Source organism: Trachemys scripta, chromosome 19, assembly GCF_013100865.1.
Source record: "Trachemys scripta elegans isolate TJP31775 chromosome 19, CAS_Tse_1.0, whole genome shotgun sequence".
Classification (NCBI taxonomy): domain Eukaryota; kingdom Metazoa; phylum Chordata; order Testudines; family Emydidae; genus Trachemys; species Trachemys scripta.
The window spans coordinates 20,616,355-20,633,105 of record NC_048316.1 but is presented as its reverse complement, the minus strand read 5'-3'; the positions used below and the strand labels follow the sequence as shown (position 1 = coordinate 20,633,105).

General features: G+C 53.4%; 1 protein-coding gene across 4 annotated transcripts in view; it reads right to left on the bottom strand.

The window, feature by feature from the left end:
- PHC2 (polyhomeotic homolog 2) overlaps positions 1-16,751 on the bottom strand; it is a 135,658-nt gene that overhangs the window by 54,005 nt on the left and 64,902 nt on the right. For all 4 annotated transcript variants that reach the window (XM_034753269.1, XM_034753271.1, XM_034753272.1 and 1 more), the window contains exon 2: positions 11,407-11,634. In XM_034753269.1, coding sequence (XP_034609160.1) covers positions 11,407-11,553 — 147 coding nt within the window. In that variant the 5' untranslated portion in view covers positions 11,554-11,634. The remainder of the gene's footprint in view (positions 1-11,406; positions 11,635-16,751) is intronic.

Genomic DNA, 16,751 nt, shown 5'->3' with positions numbered 1-16,751 from the left:
CCCCCCAAATACTCCCCCATATCCTTCCCCCCCAAATACCCCCTCCCCGCCCCCCCATATCCCCACGGCGCCCTCCACCGACCCCCAAACACCCCCGGCGCCCTCCACCGACCCCTCGCACAGGCTGAGCGCCGGACACTCACTTCGCTTCTGGCTGCGCCGCGGATCCTCCTTCCGGGGGCGGCACAAGCGGGCTCCGGCCCCAGGCTGGGCGCGCTGCCGGGTCCCGCGGGCGCTCCAGCTGCCGGCCGCTCCCCGCGCCGGAGCGAGCCCCCGGGAGCGCCCGGCCCCGGCCAACAACAAAAGCGGCCGCCTCGGCCGGCCGGCGCCGTGCGATTGGCTGCGGGAGGCCCCGGAGCCGCGGGGCAATGGCGGGGCGCTGCCCGCGCTGCTCCGGCCGGCGGGACAAAGAGCTGCCCCCTGACCCCGCAGGCGGGTCCAGACCCGGCCGCCTCCCCCGGGGCAGAGCGTGGCCGGGCGCTGCTGCTCGGCGGCGGAGCAGGGGGTGAAACTAGCGAGGCTGGGACCTGCCTCTCCCCGGGGCCAGCTACACTCCCGCGCTGGCCGGTTGTTTTCCACCCCTGGAGTTGGAGGAGATCCAGTGGGTCAGCTGGTCCCTTCCCAAGCCCTCGGGTGGTGCAGGCCCCCGCCCCCCCCCCGGGACACAGCCTGCTCCGCTCCAGACACAGGTGTAGCTTCTTCAGTTGAAAGAAGAACAGGAGCACTTGTGGCACCTTAGAGACTAACACATTTATTAGAGCATAAGCTGTCCTGGGCTACAGCCCACTTCTTCAGTTGGGGGGTTTACCAATCTAGCTGTACTGGTGCAATTCCCGGCAGAAGCTCTCATGGTATCAGCACTGGTAGGCCAGTCTAGTTATATCCACACGGGGGGACTGTGCTGCTTGAACTATACTGATATTGTTACAGCTATACAACTTTCTAGCGTGGACACTCCTTCCCCGCCCCTTAAGAAATCTCACCCTCGGGAGCTTTCCTGAGATAAGCATTTCCCTTCCCTCCGTTTCATCCCATCCCACTATTTCTTTCTCTTACAGAGCAATTCTGCAGTAACCACCCCAGACCCTGCAGTGCTGCGGTTGTGAGCCTGAGCGGTTTGGATCATTTGTGCACAATTAGTGTCAGACTTTCCCCCTAGGGAAGAATCTCTACTCCCACATACCTCCCTGAGCACTTCCTCCATGCAGATGACACCTTGTACCCCATACCGCAGTCAGTGTGGGACTTTGCACAACTTCTCTTTGTGACCGACTGCTTCACAGGAGGCCTTTAAATGTCTGGCTCCTGATGTGTTACATTCCGTTCTGTGTAGCCCTTACCCTGCTAGATCTGCCTCTCCTCTTTGCTTACCACCCTTTGCTGTTCTAGAACCCAGTCCTACAAGATGCTTGTAATGCTTTAACAACAGGCATTATTTTTGTTTGCATGACCTGTGGGCAGCAGCTCTGAAATTAAGCAATGATTCAGTCAGAGACAGACTAAGGTAGAGTGAACATTACTGTCCCATACACTTAGCTGTTAGAGAGAATTGCACCACAATTAACAATAAGCATGTCTCCAAGATCTACTTGCCCATTCACCCACGAAAGCTTATGCTCCAATACATCTGTTAGTCTATAAGGTGCCACAGGACTCTTTGCTGCTTTTTACAGATCCAGACTAACTCGGCTACTCCTCTGATACTTGCCCATTCAGTGAGTTAGACAGAACTTGTAGGGCCGTGTAACAGTGCCACCTGACATGCATCCGACGAAGTGGGTATTCACCCACGAAAGCTCATGCTCCAATACATCTGTTAGTCTATAGGATGGCACAGGACTCTTTGCTGCTTTTACAGATCCAGACTAACACGGCTACCCCTTTGATAAGTGCTACCTGGTGACTTTAAATAATATTACAGTGCTGAGCTTCCCTTGGTCATGTGAGATTTGAAGCTACTCAGCACTTTGCAGAACTGCGGCTCCTGAGTGAAAGGGAAGGAGACTGCAGAAGAGAGGAAAGAAAAGGAGAGAGGGCAGCACCTATTCTGTGCCAGGGCACAGGGTGAGGGGGGCCAAGGATGGGTGGACTGGGGAATACCCATCCCTCAATCTGTTATGGGGGGACTCCCCCGCTGAGGAACTAGGACGCACTCTTGTACATGCAGTCTCTCTGTTGCACATCTGGGGTTTATTTTTGTTACATTACTTTTAGTCTCCCTAACAAGCTGTTAATGAGCGTCCAATTACTTATGTATATCAGGAGTTCAAGTGACTGCCAAGTCAAAACCTTGTGAGGAATGAGAAGCACCAGAACTTAATCCCAAACGGACGGAGGCCTGGCTTCTTCTGGTATCAGTTTAGTGCTGTAGCACATCAGAGAGAAGGGCAGCAAAGGGAGGATGGGGGGTCCTTACATTTTATTATATAATAATGATTTTCCTTTCTACAAGCCTGGCATTCAAGAACCACCCTACAATAACAAACCTGTATGCACACCACACTGCTCATGAGCAACCCTACACTAACACAGCAGCGGGCGCACAACACAATAGAAAGGCAGCGTGTTTCAGTCCCAGGCGTTATTTTGCACATAAGCAGTGGTGGGACACAAGGAGCTGGCTCTCTCCTGGAGCTGAGTTCCCCGGGGCGCAGCAGAGGTTACATTTCCAAAGGACTGGCAGCAGCAGGGCCAGGGTTAATTTCACGGAGGGGGGAAGGCAGCACAACCAGGGGTCCCTCTCCGCAGATGGGAGCCATTCACACCCTGAGGGTTACAGGGAGAAAAACTCCCCCTGGTGATTTCTCCTGCATGAGGAAATACAGGGTGACTGAGTCCCTTCCCCCACTGGTCATATCCCCCCTCTCTCTTCACACATCTCCTTCGTTCACATCCCCCCTCTCCCTGCCCAGCCCCTATCGTTACAGCTGCTCCAAAACCAGGGGGAACTTCTGGGTTTCACTTTCCAGCACCAGTTCTCACCAACGTTTCTATCAGAATTGTTGTTGAAGTTTTTCACTTGCATTTCTCTCCCAGGTTTTGGTCAGTGACAAACGGCAAAAGGGTTTCTGATAAAAGAAATATGGTGGGAAATGTTCAGGAAAATGAGAAGTGTCGATAGTGGTTGATTTCTCCAGAGGGGTTTGATTTTGAAATAAGGCCACGTTCTAGGGTGACCAGATGTCCCGATTTTATAGGGACAGTCCCGATTTTTGGGTCTTTTTCTTATATAGGCTCCTATTACCCCCCCACCCCCATCCCGATTTTTCACACTTGCTGTCTGGTCACCCTACCACGTTCCCACAAAACAGCTCTTAGTGTGAAACGTTCCTGAGTCCTGTTGTGGCTCGGTCACTCAGGGCTAATCTTACGCACAGAACGTCTGCTGCTTCCGCTAAGGCCAGGTCCACACAACGGACATCGCCCTGTCCATCAGGCTGTGCTGGGATGTGATCGCTGACTCAGCGTAGGCCTGGCCTTAGGGTGTTGGAATTGGTTTAATGAAACCAGTGTAACTTTGTGGGAGAACAGTGTATTGCTGTAAGCTAGGGGTATATCCGTTTAATGGACTTTTCTGCATGGGAAAGTTGGCCAGTCTCAAGAACAGGAGTACTTGTGGCACCTTAGAGACTAACAAATTTATTAGAGCATAAGCTTTCGTGGACTACAGCCCACTTCTTCGGATGCATATGCAAGTGGGCTGTAGTCCCCGAAAGCTTATGCTCTAATAAATGTGTTAGTCTCTAAGGTGCCACAAGTACTCCTGTTCTTCTTTTTGCGGATACAGACTAACACGGCTGCTACTCTGAAACCTGTCTCTATTCTCTATAGTCTCTTTTCTTGCCCTCATCACCGTAGTATTTGAGCCCCAGCCAGTTGCGCATTGAGTCATGTGACTAACATCTGATATGTGAGGTTCGTTGTCTATCTCCTCTCCCCAGGAGAGAATAGTTTGTGCAGTGGAGAGGTTTGTTTGGGTTGGGTTTTGTTTACACATCCAGGCGGCTCAGTGTTTGTATCAGTGAAGGCAGGCTGGAGCAGTGACTGGCACCTAGACTGGGAGGTTTGGGATGGGCCTAGGTCCCCATGGGAGATTGTTCCCTAGTCTGGCACTGGCCCCGAGGAAGCCCTGTTGAGGGCAGACGAGGTCACCCGTATTGTAGAGCGTCCCATGGGACCTGTGGAGCAGTTATCGACCATGGGGTCTTCATCCTGCAACGTGAGGCTCTTTCAGCTATCCTGGCTGAGCACCTTGAAGATACGGACTGAGACCTTGGACTTGACTCTGATCTGTGGGAAGGCAGCGTAGAGAGTAGGAGATGGGCTGATTGGCTGATGCGCTTAAGGTAGCTGGAGTTTCCGAAGTGCTGAAGGCTTGGTGCCTAGGCCTATCACTGCCTAGGTCCAGCCGGAAGGTGGTGAAGGTGTGAATAACAAGGGCCAAGTCCTCACCTGCTAGCATGGGACAGTGTCTCAACTGGAGACGGGAGAAAGCGTCACCCACAGACATTGCTATGGAAGAGCTCGGAATCAGTGAGGAAGCCAGGAGCTTCCTGAACCAGGCCCTGAATTGGCCAGTTGTGGGTGTGAACGTGCCACCAGAAGCAAAGTCCTCTGCCCAGAGCATCACCGCTGCCACCTTGGGTTCAGGGACAAAGGTGCTTGTCCCAGTATAGCTAATCCCACGGGGGAGGGGAATAAGCTAGACTGGTCTAAGGCACCTTTATACAGTATAAGCCCATCCCCACAAGGGGGGCTGGAAGCGGTATAACTAAGGCTATGACGTAGTCATGGGTATTTTTAGTAAAAGTCATGGACCGGTCACGGGCAATAACTAAAAACAGCACGTGACCTGTCCACAACTTTTACTAAAAATACCCCTAACTAAATCTTAGGTGCTGGGGGGCTCCTGCGGATGCTACTGCTCTGGGGGTGGGGCGGTTCCAGAAGACACTGCTGCTCCTGGGTGGGGTGGGGCGCTCCAGAGCCCTGCCGCTGCTGCTGGGGCCCGGGGCAGCATAGGCGCTGCTGCTGTGGGCCTGGGGCCACCTGAGCAGCAGCCGGTGCGGCTGGCCCGAGGGTCGCCCTGGGGTCAGCTGCACCAGCCACTGCAGAAGTCACAGAGGTCCCGGAAAGTCAGGGAATTCCTGACTTTGTGACCTCTGTGAAAGACTCGCAACCTTTTGTATATCAGTAAAAACTCGCACCCCAAAGTGACAGCAAAACTGTGAGTAGAGCAGGCTAAACTACCCCAGAATGAGTGTCCCCACTGGCGCTGGCACTGTGTACCCACATCAGTTTAAATCAAGAACTGATTTAGGTTAAAACCAGTGCAACTTTCCCAAGTAAACAAGGCCCACGCTTCACAGGGGAACTAAAGGCACAGACCCAGCTTCCACCCACTCTGGCTGTGTCCACACAGGGATCTGCCCCCGTCTGACCAACCCGCTGCCAGACTGTGTATGGCCAAGACTGTCGCTTTGAAGGGTAAATCCAGGATAATTTTCTGCAGCTGCAAATCTCTGAGCTCCCAAGAAGCCCCACAGCCCCAGAAGTCTCAGCCCAGCCCGCTCCTCAGGGCCACTCCAGGGTGATGGCGGCTTGGACCCGCAGCACCAGGGGGAAGCGCTCAGTGCCAGGGAGCCTGTGAAAGGACCAGGCTCAGGGATAAGACAGGGGAGTGGGGGGAGCAGAGGGCTATAACTCCCCTCTAGCCAGGACAAGTGCCCTACCCCCTGCCCCCAGGCCTCCCTTCAGCCCTGGCTGACACAGTGACCACTCCCCAGGCTGGGCTGGGGTGTTTCTGGTGTTTTGTGAACTGTCAGGTTGGAGGGAGGTCACCAGTGGAGTTCCTCAAGGTTCGGTTTTGGGTCCAATTTTATTTAATCTATTTATCACTGACCTCGGAACCAAATGTAGGAGTGGGCTGATAAAGTTTGCGGATGACACAAAGCTGGGAGGTATTGCCAATTCGGAGAAGGATCGGGATACCCTGCAGGGAGACTTGGATGACCTTGTAAATTGGAGTAATAGTAATAGGATGAAATTTAATAGTGAAAAGTGTAAGGTGATGCATTTAGGGATGACTAACAAGAATTTTAGTTATAAGCTGGGGACACATTGGTTGGAAGTAACAGAGAAGGAGAAGGACCTCGGAGTCTTGGTTGATCGCAGGATGACTATGAGTCGGCAATGTGACGTGGCCGTGAAAAAAGCTAATGCGATCTTGGGATGCATTAGGCGAGGTATTTCTAATAGGGATAAGGAGGTGCTGCTTCCGTTATACAAGGCACTGGTGAGACCTCATTTAGAGTACTGTGTGAAGTTCTGGTCTCCCATGTATAAAAAGGATAAACTCAAACTGGAACGGGTACAGAGAAGGGCCACTAGGATGATCCGAGGAATGGAAAAACTTTCATATGAAAGGAGACTCGAGGAGCTCGGTTTGTTTACCCTAACCAAAAGAAGGCTGAGGGGGGATATGATTGCTCTCTTTAAATATATCAGAGGGATAAATACCAGGGAGGGAGAGGAATTATTTCAGCTCAGTACTAATGTGGACACGAGAACGAATGGATATAAACTGGCCGTGGGGAAGTTTAGGCTTGAAATTAGACGAAGGTTTCTAACCATCAGAGGGATGAAATTTTGGAACAGCCTTCCGAGGGAAACAGTGGGGGCGAAAGACCTCTCTGGCTTTAAGATTAAGCTAGATAAGTTTATGGAGGGAATGGTTTGATGGGATAACGTGATCTTAGTCAATTAGTCAATAACGTGCCATCGCTGGTAAATAATATCAATGGTCAATGAGGGTCTGGCTGGAGAATCTTGCCTATATGCTCGGGGTTCAGCTGATCGCCATATTTGGGGTCGGGAAGGAATTTTCCTCCAGGGTAGATTGGCAGAGGCCCTGGAGGTTTTTCGCCTTCCTCTGCAGCATGGGGCAGGGGTCGCTAGCAGGAGGATTCTCTGCAACTTGAAGTCTTTAAATCACAATCTGGGGACTTCAACAGCTGAGTTAAGGGACAGTGGGTGGGTCAGCTTTTGTGGCCTGCATAATGCGGGAGGTCAGACTAGATGATCATAATGGTCCCTTCTGACCTTAAAGTCTATGAGTCTATGAGCATTTCCTGACAGCACCCAGGGCCAGCTCCGACCTCCTCCTGGGGAGAGGGGTGATATTGTGCCCCACTCCTGCTGCCTCCCACTTCCTCCCCATCTGCACCCCCCTCCACCTGCTCTACAAATCTCCATTCAATCTCTCTTGGGAAATGGCGTAATGTTCTAAAATCTTTTGAAGTGCAGGAAGGCCATTCCCCCTGGGTGGGGGTATCGGGGCCGCGGGTGTGAAAGCTCACCACCTCCCTCAAGCTACATCTGGACAGATTCTCTATCCCAGTAGGAACTGGGGCAAACAGCCCCAGGGACATAGAATCATAGAATCATAGAATGTCAGGGTTGGAAGGGACCTCAGGAGGTCATCTAGTCTAACCCCCTGCTCAAAGCAGGACCAATTTCCAACTAAATCATCCCAGCCAGGGCTTTGTCAAGCCTGACCTTAAAAACCTCTAAGGAAGGAGATTCCACCACCTCCCTAGGTAACCCATTCCAGTGCTTCACCACCCTCCTAGTGAAAAAGTTTTTCCTAATATCCAACCTAAACCTCCCCCACTGCAACTTGAGACCATTACTCCTTGTTCTGTCATCTGCCACCACTGAAACAGCCGAGCTCCATCCTCTTTGGAACCCCCCTTCAGGTAGTTGAAGGCTGCTATCAAATCCCCCCTCATTCTTCTCTTCTGCAGACTAAATAAGACCAGTTCCCTCAGCCTCCCCTCATAAGTCATGTGCCCCAGCTCCCTAATCATTTTTGTTGCCCTCCGCAGGACTCTCTCCAATTGGTCCACATCCTTTCTGTAGTGGGGGGCCCCCAAACTGGACACAATACTCCAGATGTGGCTTCACCAGTGCCAAATAGAGGGGAATAATCACTTCCCACGATCTGCTGGCAATGCTCCTACTAATACAGCCAGCTCTTCTGGACTCCTTTCCTCCTCAGATTAGTCTCCCAGGGGATCCTGCCCATCAGTTTCCTGAGGGAGTCAGTCTGCTTTTCTGAAGTCCAGGGTCTGTATTCTGCTGCTCTCCTTTCTTCCTATACACACTGCACCTGAACACAGACCTGCTGCACACACACAGTGCATGCAAACACTTCAGACACACGTGCTGTACACATGCATACTACGCACACATGCTGCAGACACACTGCATATACGCACCACACACACTGCACACACACTTGTGCACACACACACACACACCACACACATATGCTGTGCGTGCACACACACACTACACATCTGTGTGCCCAGATAGGGCCTTGCTTGGAGAAATGAACACCTTCACTTCTCCCTCTACCTCCCTGTGCCCGGTCACCCCACCATGATGTTACAAGGTCGCCTCAGCACATGGATAAGTAACACCAGCCCCCAGGATTGGGGAGCCCTCCCCCACCCCGCTGGCTGTCTTGGACTGCAGCCGCTGTGCCCTGGGCAGCGGGCTGGATCTGTGACTCCAGGTGGTTAGTTGGATATTCTGGGGCCAGCACTTGGGGCTGCCTTTAAATACACTGAGTAAATAAAGGGGCCCCTCCAGCAAGTGGAACTGAACTGAACCATCCTCTCCCCCAGTCCTGGGACCCCAGAGCATGACCCTCCACCCACGTTTGTTTCACTGACAGCCAGGGCTTGCTGACCCCAGGGCCTCCATGTGTAAGAGCAGCTCAGCTGCTCTGGGTGTATCTAGAGATCCCGGCTGACCTCAGGGCCTTGCCCCACAGAGCTCACAGCCTGAATAGACCCGATAGATTATTAGCCCCAATTTAAGGAGGGAGGCACGGAGACAGAAACACGAAAAGTCAGTAGCAGAGTCAGGGCTGGCACCCATATTGGCTGAGTGGCAGGCCAGAGCCATGGCCACAGAACCACTGGGGGCCCCAGATCACCCCCACCGCTCCCCTCCCCTCCACCCTCTCAGGTATTTAGTGTCTCAGCACATCTTCTGCATGGCTGATTAACTGCTATTGATTATCCCCCCTCTGCTGCCTCGGGCCCTCTCCCCCCCCCATTTCATTCCCATCCCTCCCCCTCTCTCTTTCACTCCTTTGTTACTGTCCACACCCAGCCCTCCCAACCCCAGGAAAGAGGGAGGGGTAGAAGAACATACAGACCGCTGGGCTAGGAAGGGCAGCTGGGAGCCAGGGAAGACCAGGGCCCATAGCCAAGGGGGTGGGGTCCCAGGCATTTGCCCTGGGGTTCAGGGCGAGTGGAATTGCCCCAGATGGTTCCCAGCTCAGACATGGAATTGCTCTCGAGAGCTCTGCCCACCGGATTCAGAACCGGCCCTGATCTGGGGTGCTTCTGGAGTTCCCTAGGTCCCAATGTGTGAGGCACTGCCCCCTGGTGGCCGTTCGCGTACCTGTGGTGCCTTTCCAAGCATATTATGCAGTTAACCAAAGGAGGTGGATGACATGACTTTTCACATGGAGCTAGAGAGCGAGCCCGCCTCGCACACACCCAGCAGCAGCAGCTGTCCCATGGGGCTGGCTTCCCACTCCGCCATGACTGATGCCAAACAGGAATGACGGTGCGACCCTGTGTGCCAGGCAGCAGTGCGCAGGGCAGGGAGCCGGGCCCAGGTGCCAGGTGAGCGTAAGATGGGCTCGCTCTCTAGCCACCCCCTCCCAGACCTTCCCTCCGCACCAGGCCGGGATTGGGCTTGTGGTGCGTGCGGCGTGGGTGTCACGGAGGGGGCGGTGGAGGCGGCCTGCATTCACTGAACAGGGAGGCACTGCTGATATCCATCGCCCTTGGTTGCAAAACCTGGCCCCACCACTGCTGAGCTCATCTCAAATGTCCAGTGCGGTGCCGCCGGGCACCCAGCCATCGGAGTACATGCACTAGGGGCCCATGGCAGTCAGCTCTCATGGTCAGAGGCCTGGAGTCCAGTAGAGGGCGCTGCTTGACCACAGCCCCTGCAGCCTGGGGAGGTGCTGGCGAGGAGGCTGCTGTACGTAGCGGGTCAGAGGGGCCTGGCCCTGCTCCGGCTGCAAAACCAAGGAACCCCAGAGTGTCTGAAGCTGTGGCGGGAAGCAGGGGGAACTGGGAGCCCAGGGCCTTCGCCAAAACCAGGAACTCCCTGAGATTGTGTGTCCAGCGTGGGTGTTGTGTGCAGCGTGTGGGCATATGCATGTGCTCTGTGTGCGTGCATGCACATGGATTGTGCATGTGTGCGCAGTGCACATTGTTCTGGGGTGTATAGAGCCTCACTGGTACCAAGGGATCACGGATACATGTGATACAGAGCTCGTCCCGGCAGTGCTCAGTGTGCGGAGCTCGTCCCGTCAGTGCTGGGGTCTCAGTGTGCGGAGCTCGCCCCGTCGGCGCCGGGGCTCCGGGGTCTCAGTGCACGGAGCTTGTCCCGTCGGCGCCGGGGCTCCGGGGTCTCAGTGCGCGGAGCTCGTCCTGTCGGGGCTCCGGGGTCTCAGTGCATGGAGCTCGTCCCGTCGGCGCCGAGGCTCCCGAGTCTCAGTGCGCGGAGCTCCTCCTGTCGGTGCCGGGGCTCCGGGGTCTCAGTGCGCGGAGCTCGTCCTGTCGGGGCTCCAGGGTCTCAGTGCGCGGAGCTCATCCTGTCGGGGCTCCGGGGTCTCAGTGCATGGAGCTCGTCCTGTCAGCGCCGGGGCTCCGGGGTCTCAGTGCGCAGAGCTCGCCCCGTCAGCGCCCGGGCTCCGGGGTCTCAGTGCGTGGAGCTTGTCCCATCGGCGCCGGGGCTCCGGGGTCTCAGTGCGCGGAGCTTGCCCCATCGGCGCCCGGGCTCCGGGGTCTCAGTGCGCGGAGCTCGTCCTGTCGGCGCCGGGGCTCCGGGGTCTCAGTGCGCGGAGCTCGTCCTGTCGGGGCTCCGGGGTCTCAGTGCGCGGAGCTCGTCCCGTCGGCGCCTGGGCTCCGGGGTCTCAGTGCGCGGAGCTTGTCCTGTCGGGGCTCCGGGGTCTCAGTGCGTGGAGCTCGTCCCGTCGGCGCCGGGGCTCCGGGGTCTCAGTGCGCGGAGCTCGTCCCTTCGGCGCCGGGGCTCCGGGGTCTCAGTGTGCGGAGCTCGTCCCGTCGGCGTCGGGGCTCCGGGGTCTCAGTGCGTGGAGCTCGTCCCGTCGGCGCCGGGGCTCCGGGGTCTCAGTGTGCCGAGCAGGGTCTCCAAGAGGATGTGAATGGGGAGCATGGAAGTTGCCTGGTATTTTCTCCCATCCCAGCCACCCAAGAGTTACACTCAGTTCTAGGCCCCCCCGGATCCTGCCCATATCTTGGCACCTCTGCAGCAGCACAGCCTGGCTTCCTCCCCCACCCTGCAGGTCCTTACCTGGACGGTCTGGCGGTCTGGGATCCCGCTGTACACAGAGATCTGGGGCCCCAGCTGGCGCCCGTTACTGCTGCTGCTGCTACTGGCAGTGCTGGTGCTGCTGGTGCTGCTGGAGGGAGGCGGGACCTGCAGCTGCTCATTCTCCATGGTAACAGTCCTGGGCACCGATTGGAAGAAGGAAATACCAAGGCCGAGGTGGTGGGAAAGGGGATTCTGGTCAGGTTAGAGCTGGAAGGAGACAAAAGTAGGCAGTCAGGCTTGGGGCATGGAGCAGTCCCAACCCCTCATACCCCAGCTGGGGCACTGCCCCTTCTCACTGGCCGACAGCTGATAAGATGCTACAGCCATGAGGAATTCTGGGGCCATATTCTCTGCTGCATACAGCGGGGATTCTGTCAGGGAGTCAGGTATGGGCTATCTCTGGATGCAGGTAAGAACAGCCTTGGGGCTGCTCTAAACTGTGCCAGCTGGCTGCAGTCCCCAAGGAACCAGCCTGTTCCAGTCAGTCTCTTTCCCTTGACACGTCCCCAGCCCCATGAGGCACACACAGGGCTGCCGTAAGGAAGGTGCTTGTAGGAGCTGATTCTGCTGGCTCCTTGATGGCTAGGGACCCGATGATCTCAAAGCACTTTGCAAAGAGGAATGAATCCAGCCTCACCAGCTCTCTGGGCTGAGCTGTGAGGATAATTCTCCCCTTTAAACAGAGGCGGAAACTAAGGCACATCAATTCCAATGCCAGAGGAACCACTGTGATCACCTAGTCTGCCCTCCTGCCCCACAGCAACCCCTAGGGCAGAGCTTAGAGAAAACAGCCAGTCTTGTGTTAAAAATAACCATGATCCTTAGTATATTGCTCCAATGGTTAATTACTCTCATTGTTAAAATGGTACCTTATTTCTAGTCTGAATTTGTCCAGCTTCAACTCCCAGCCATTGGGTTGTGTTAGACCTTCCTCTGCTAGATTGAAGAGCCTGTTATTAAGTATGTAGATCCTTACAGACTGTGATCAAGTCACCCCTTCACCTTCCCTTTGTGAAGCTAAATAGATTGACCTTCTTGAGCCTACCACTCTAAGGCAGATTTTCTAATCCTTCAGTCATTCTTGTGGCTCTTCTCTGAACACCTTCCAATGTATCAACATCCTTCCTGAGTTGTGGGCACTACAACTGGACACAGGATTCCAGCAGTGGTCGCACCAGTGCCAAATAGAGAGATCAAAACAACCTCTCTGCTCCTACTTGAGATTTCCCTGTTTATGCAACCCACGATCGCACTGGGAGCTCATGTTCAGCTGATTATCCATCCCACACCAAGCTTTTTCAGAGTCCCTGCTCCCCAGGATAAAGTCCCCCATCCTGTAAGTAGGGCTGACATTCATTGTTCCCAGGTGAATACATTTACATTTAGCCAGATTAAAATGCATGTTGTTTCCTTGCACTCAATGTACCAAGCGATCCAGACTGCTCTGAATCAGTGACCTGGCCTCTTCTTATTTACCACTCACCCAATTTTTGTCATCTTCAAACTTTATCAGTGATGATTGTATCTTTTCTTCTAAGTCATTGATAAAAATGTTAACTAGCGCAGGGCCAAGAACCAATTCTTGAGGGACCCCACTGGAAACACACCCGCTCAATGATGATTCCCAGGTTACAGTTACATTTTGAGACCTATCCGTTTGTAATCCATTTAATGTGTACCATGTTAATTTTATATCATTCTCGTTTTGTAATCAAAATGTTGTGCAGTACCAAGTCAAACACCTTACAGAAATCTATTACTTCTACACTCTGACCTTTATCAGCCAAACTCATCATCTCATCAAAAAAAGAGATCAAGTTAGTTTGACAGAATCTATTTTCCACAAACCCATGTTAATTTGCATTAATTACTTTAATTCTTTATTAACTGAGTCCTGCATCAGCCACTCCATTATCCAGTCTGGGACTGATGTCAGGGTGACAATTTCTTGTTCATCCCATTTGCCCTTTTTAAAAATTGGCACAACATTAGCTTTCTTCCAGTTTTCTGAAATTTCCCCAGTGTTCCAAGACTTATTGAAAAGCAACATTAACAGTTCAGCAAGCTCCTCTCCCAGCTCTTTTAAAACTTTTGGATGCAACTATCTGCACCTGCTGATTTAAAAATGTCTAACTTGAGTAGCTTCTGTTTAACATCCTCCAGAGATACTAGTGGAACAGAAAGAGTCCTATCATCACCATATGTTAAGACTATGTCATCTGTTTTTCCCCAAATACAGAACAGAAATATTTATGAAACAAATCTGCCTTTTCTGCATTATTATTGATAACTATACCATTTCCATATAGCAATGGACCAATACCATTGTCAGGATCCTTTTTGTTCCTAATATATTTTAAAAACTCCTTCTTATTGTTCTTAACTCTGCAGGCCATAGAGTTCACCTTGTGTCCCTTTGCTTCCCTTACCAATTTTCTACAGTTCCTAACTTCTGATTTATATTCATTACTATCAATTTCCCCTTTATGGAATTTGTTATATTTTTATTTTTTACAGCTGCCTTCACTTCTCCTCTACTCCAGGTTGGTTTTTTAACCAGTATGGCCTTGGCTTTTGGGGAATCTTGTAAGGTGTTCTTAAAAGATTCCCAGTTATCATTCACATTTTGCTGATTAAATTCTTAATCTCAGATGGACTGGCTCATAATTGTTTTCAGCTTTGTGAAAGTGGCCTTATTAAGGCACCAAGTATATACAGTAACTCCTCACTTTAAATTGTCCCGGTTAACGTTGTTTCGTTGTTACGTTGCTGATCAAGTAGGGAACGTGCTCATTTAAAGTTGTGCAACGCTCTACTCTTATGTTGTTTGGCTGCCTGCTTTCTTCACAGCTGGCAGCCTCCCTACGCTCCCCCTCCCCACAGCACCTCCGGCCCGCCAGCAGACCCCGTGGATCAGAGCCTTCCCTCTCTTCCCCCGCCTCCTGCCCATGGCAATCAGCTGGCTTGCGGCATTTTGGGGGCAGGAGGGAGGGGGAAGGACTCGGGGCGCAGGCTCCCCCTCCCTCCCTTCCCTTCTAAACGCTGCAAGCCAGCTGATTGCCCCGAGCAGGAGGTGGGGGGGAGGAGCCTGTGCGCCAAGTCCTCACTCCTCCCCTCTCCCTCCTGCCCCCTAAATGCCGCAAGCCAGCTGATTGCCCCAGGTAGGAGGGAGGGGGGAGGAATGAGGACTCCAGGTGCAGGCTCCCCCTCCATCCCTCCCCTCTCTCCTGCCCAGGGCAACCAGCTGGCTTGCGGTGTTTAGAAGGGAGGGGGAGGAGCGAGGACGTAGCGTGGGAAGTAAAGGGGGAGGAGGTGGGGGGGGAGAAGGGGCAGGTCAAGGATGGGGAAGGCTTGGGGGAAAGGGGGGAGTGGATGGGCCGAGGGTTGAGCCCCCCCACCCCTGGTGCTTGCAGAGTAGGGGAAGCTGCCGCCGCTGCTGCACAACGTGCTTCTCCTAGTCTACAGCACCTTCGGCCTCCTTGCCTGCCTCAGTGTCTCCAGTGCCAGTGGGCTGGGCCTGTGTGGGAAGGCAGGGCACCTCCCAACTATAGCACAGTACCTGTATTCAATTGCTTGTTTAAAATGTATATAATGACTTTTGTCTGGCAAAAAAAATTTCCGTGGAACCTAATCCCCCCTGTTTACATTAATTCTTACGGGGAAATTGGATTTGCTTAACATCATTTCACGTACAGTTGCATTTTTCAGGAACAGACCTACACCGTTAAGTGAGGAGTTACTGCATATTATTGGTCTGGTCTTTATTCTGCTTACATATTATCAATGTGATCATGATGGTTTATACACAATCTGGCTCTTTGTCACCCTTTAAGTGGCTGGTTCATGAGGCTGCTACAGGCTTTGACTAGCCTAGTTTGTCCCCTTAGCTCAGGCAATAGAGGGTCACTCTTCCAGATGCAGAGGACTGGCATTCAATTACTGCAGACAGCCCAGCCAGGAGTGCTGTTACCAGTGGCTTGGGTGAAGAGAAGCCTGTGGGAGTTTAGCTTGGCTGGCTGGAGCGCACTGCAGGTGCCTCCTGGTAGGGGTATCCTGGGCATAGGGTAGGGTTATTAGCAATCCTGAGGAACTGGGGGCAGGTGCCAGCCCTGGGCCTTATGCTACTGTTGGATGCACCAGTGGAGATTCAATTGCCTGCAGTGGAGTTCAGCTCCTGTGAATGTGCACTTATGTAGCTGGGCACAGAATCCAGCCAGGCAGCGTTTCTTACCCAGGTCTTGGGGAAGAGACCCTGTGCCCTGAATGAATCCTCCCTGGAGTCTGTGTTTCACCCACCCATTGGAAGGGCATCTCCTCCCCAAGAGGGTGGAGTCATGGGCCTTCCAGCAAAGGAGGCGTCATGGGACCCAGATCCCTAATTAAACCTGTGTTAGCTTGATCCTGTCACTGGTTCCTCTACTAACTGTAAGGACCCTGTCTGCAGAGCCTGGGGCAACCGCTATTCCCACAGTGCCACCAGAAGGTCCTGCAGCCACGCAGCCGGAGAGTACTGTGGAGAATAGGTGCTGCAGGACGTACTGCCCAAGAGACCCTGGGGCCTCTGATTGGCCAAGTGCCCCTACTTAACCCCAGGGGTTGCCCCACAAAATTAGCTTGGCAGCCACACAGGCCTTGGCCTGTTACTGTGCTGTGACCCTAGCCTGACTTCGACCCTGCCTCTCGATCCTAACCTGGTACTGCCTCTGATCTTCAATCTCTGACCCTGGCCTGACTCTTGTTTACGGAACCCGGCCTTGTGATTCCTCTAACTCGGGCCTGGCAACTCCTGTCCCTGGTGGGCAGATCTCAGACCAGCTGCGACCGCCTACGCCCCAGTCCCTTACGCTGACTCCCATCTTAGAGATGCCTGGACTGGAGAGTCACTTGGTATGAAATTTTGCATTGACACCTTCCCATCTGTGTCTCTTTCATGTACACAAGGACAGATAACACGCTGGCCTGTGGGCACCACACAAGCCATGTGCTTAAATGTCCCTGTAGTCAGAAAGAATCTGGGCCCACATGATACCAAGAAGTGGGAACATTGTGGTCCCATGGTCAGGTTGCCAGGTCCACTCCGTTAAAATGTTTAAAGTGTTGCCCCTGACGTGCCCAGAGAGTAGTGAAGGGCAGGGACTGGGCTACTGACTTTTAGGGGGTTGATGCAGAGACTTCAGCCACGGCATCTCCAGCGTTGCCAACCCCAAACATCCCGAAATCAGGAATCAGGCCCTCAAAAATCTCCAGATTGGTTTAACAATCATGAGATTTTTAAAAATAATAGATCTGGGTTCTCTTTGCTTCCTGGTTCTGGAGTCTTGAGG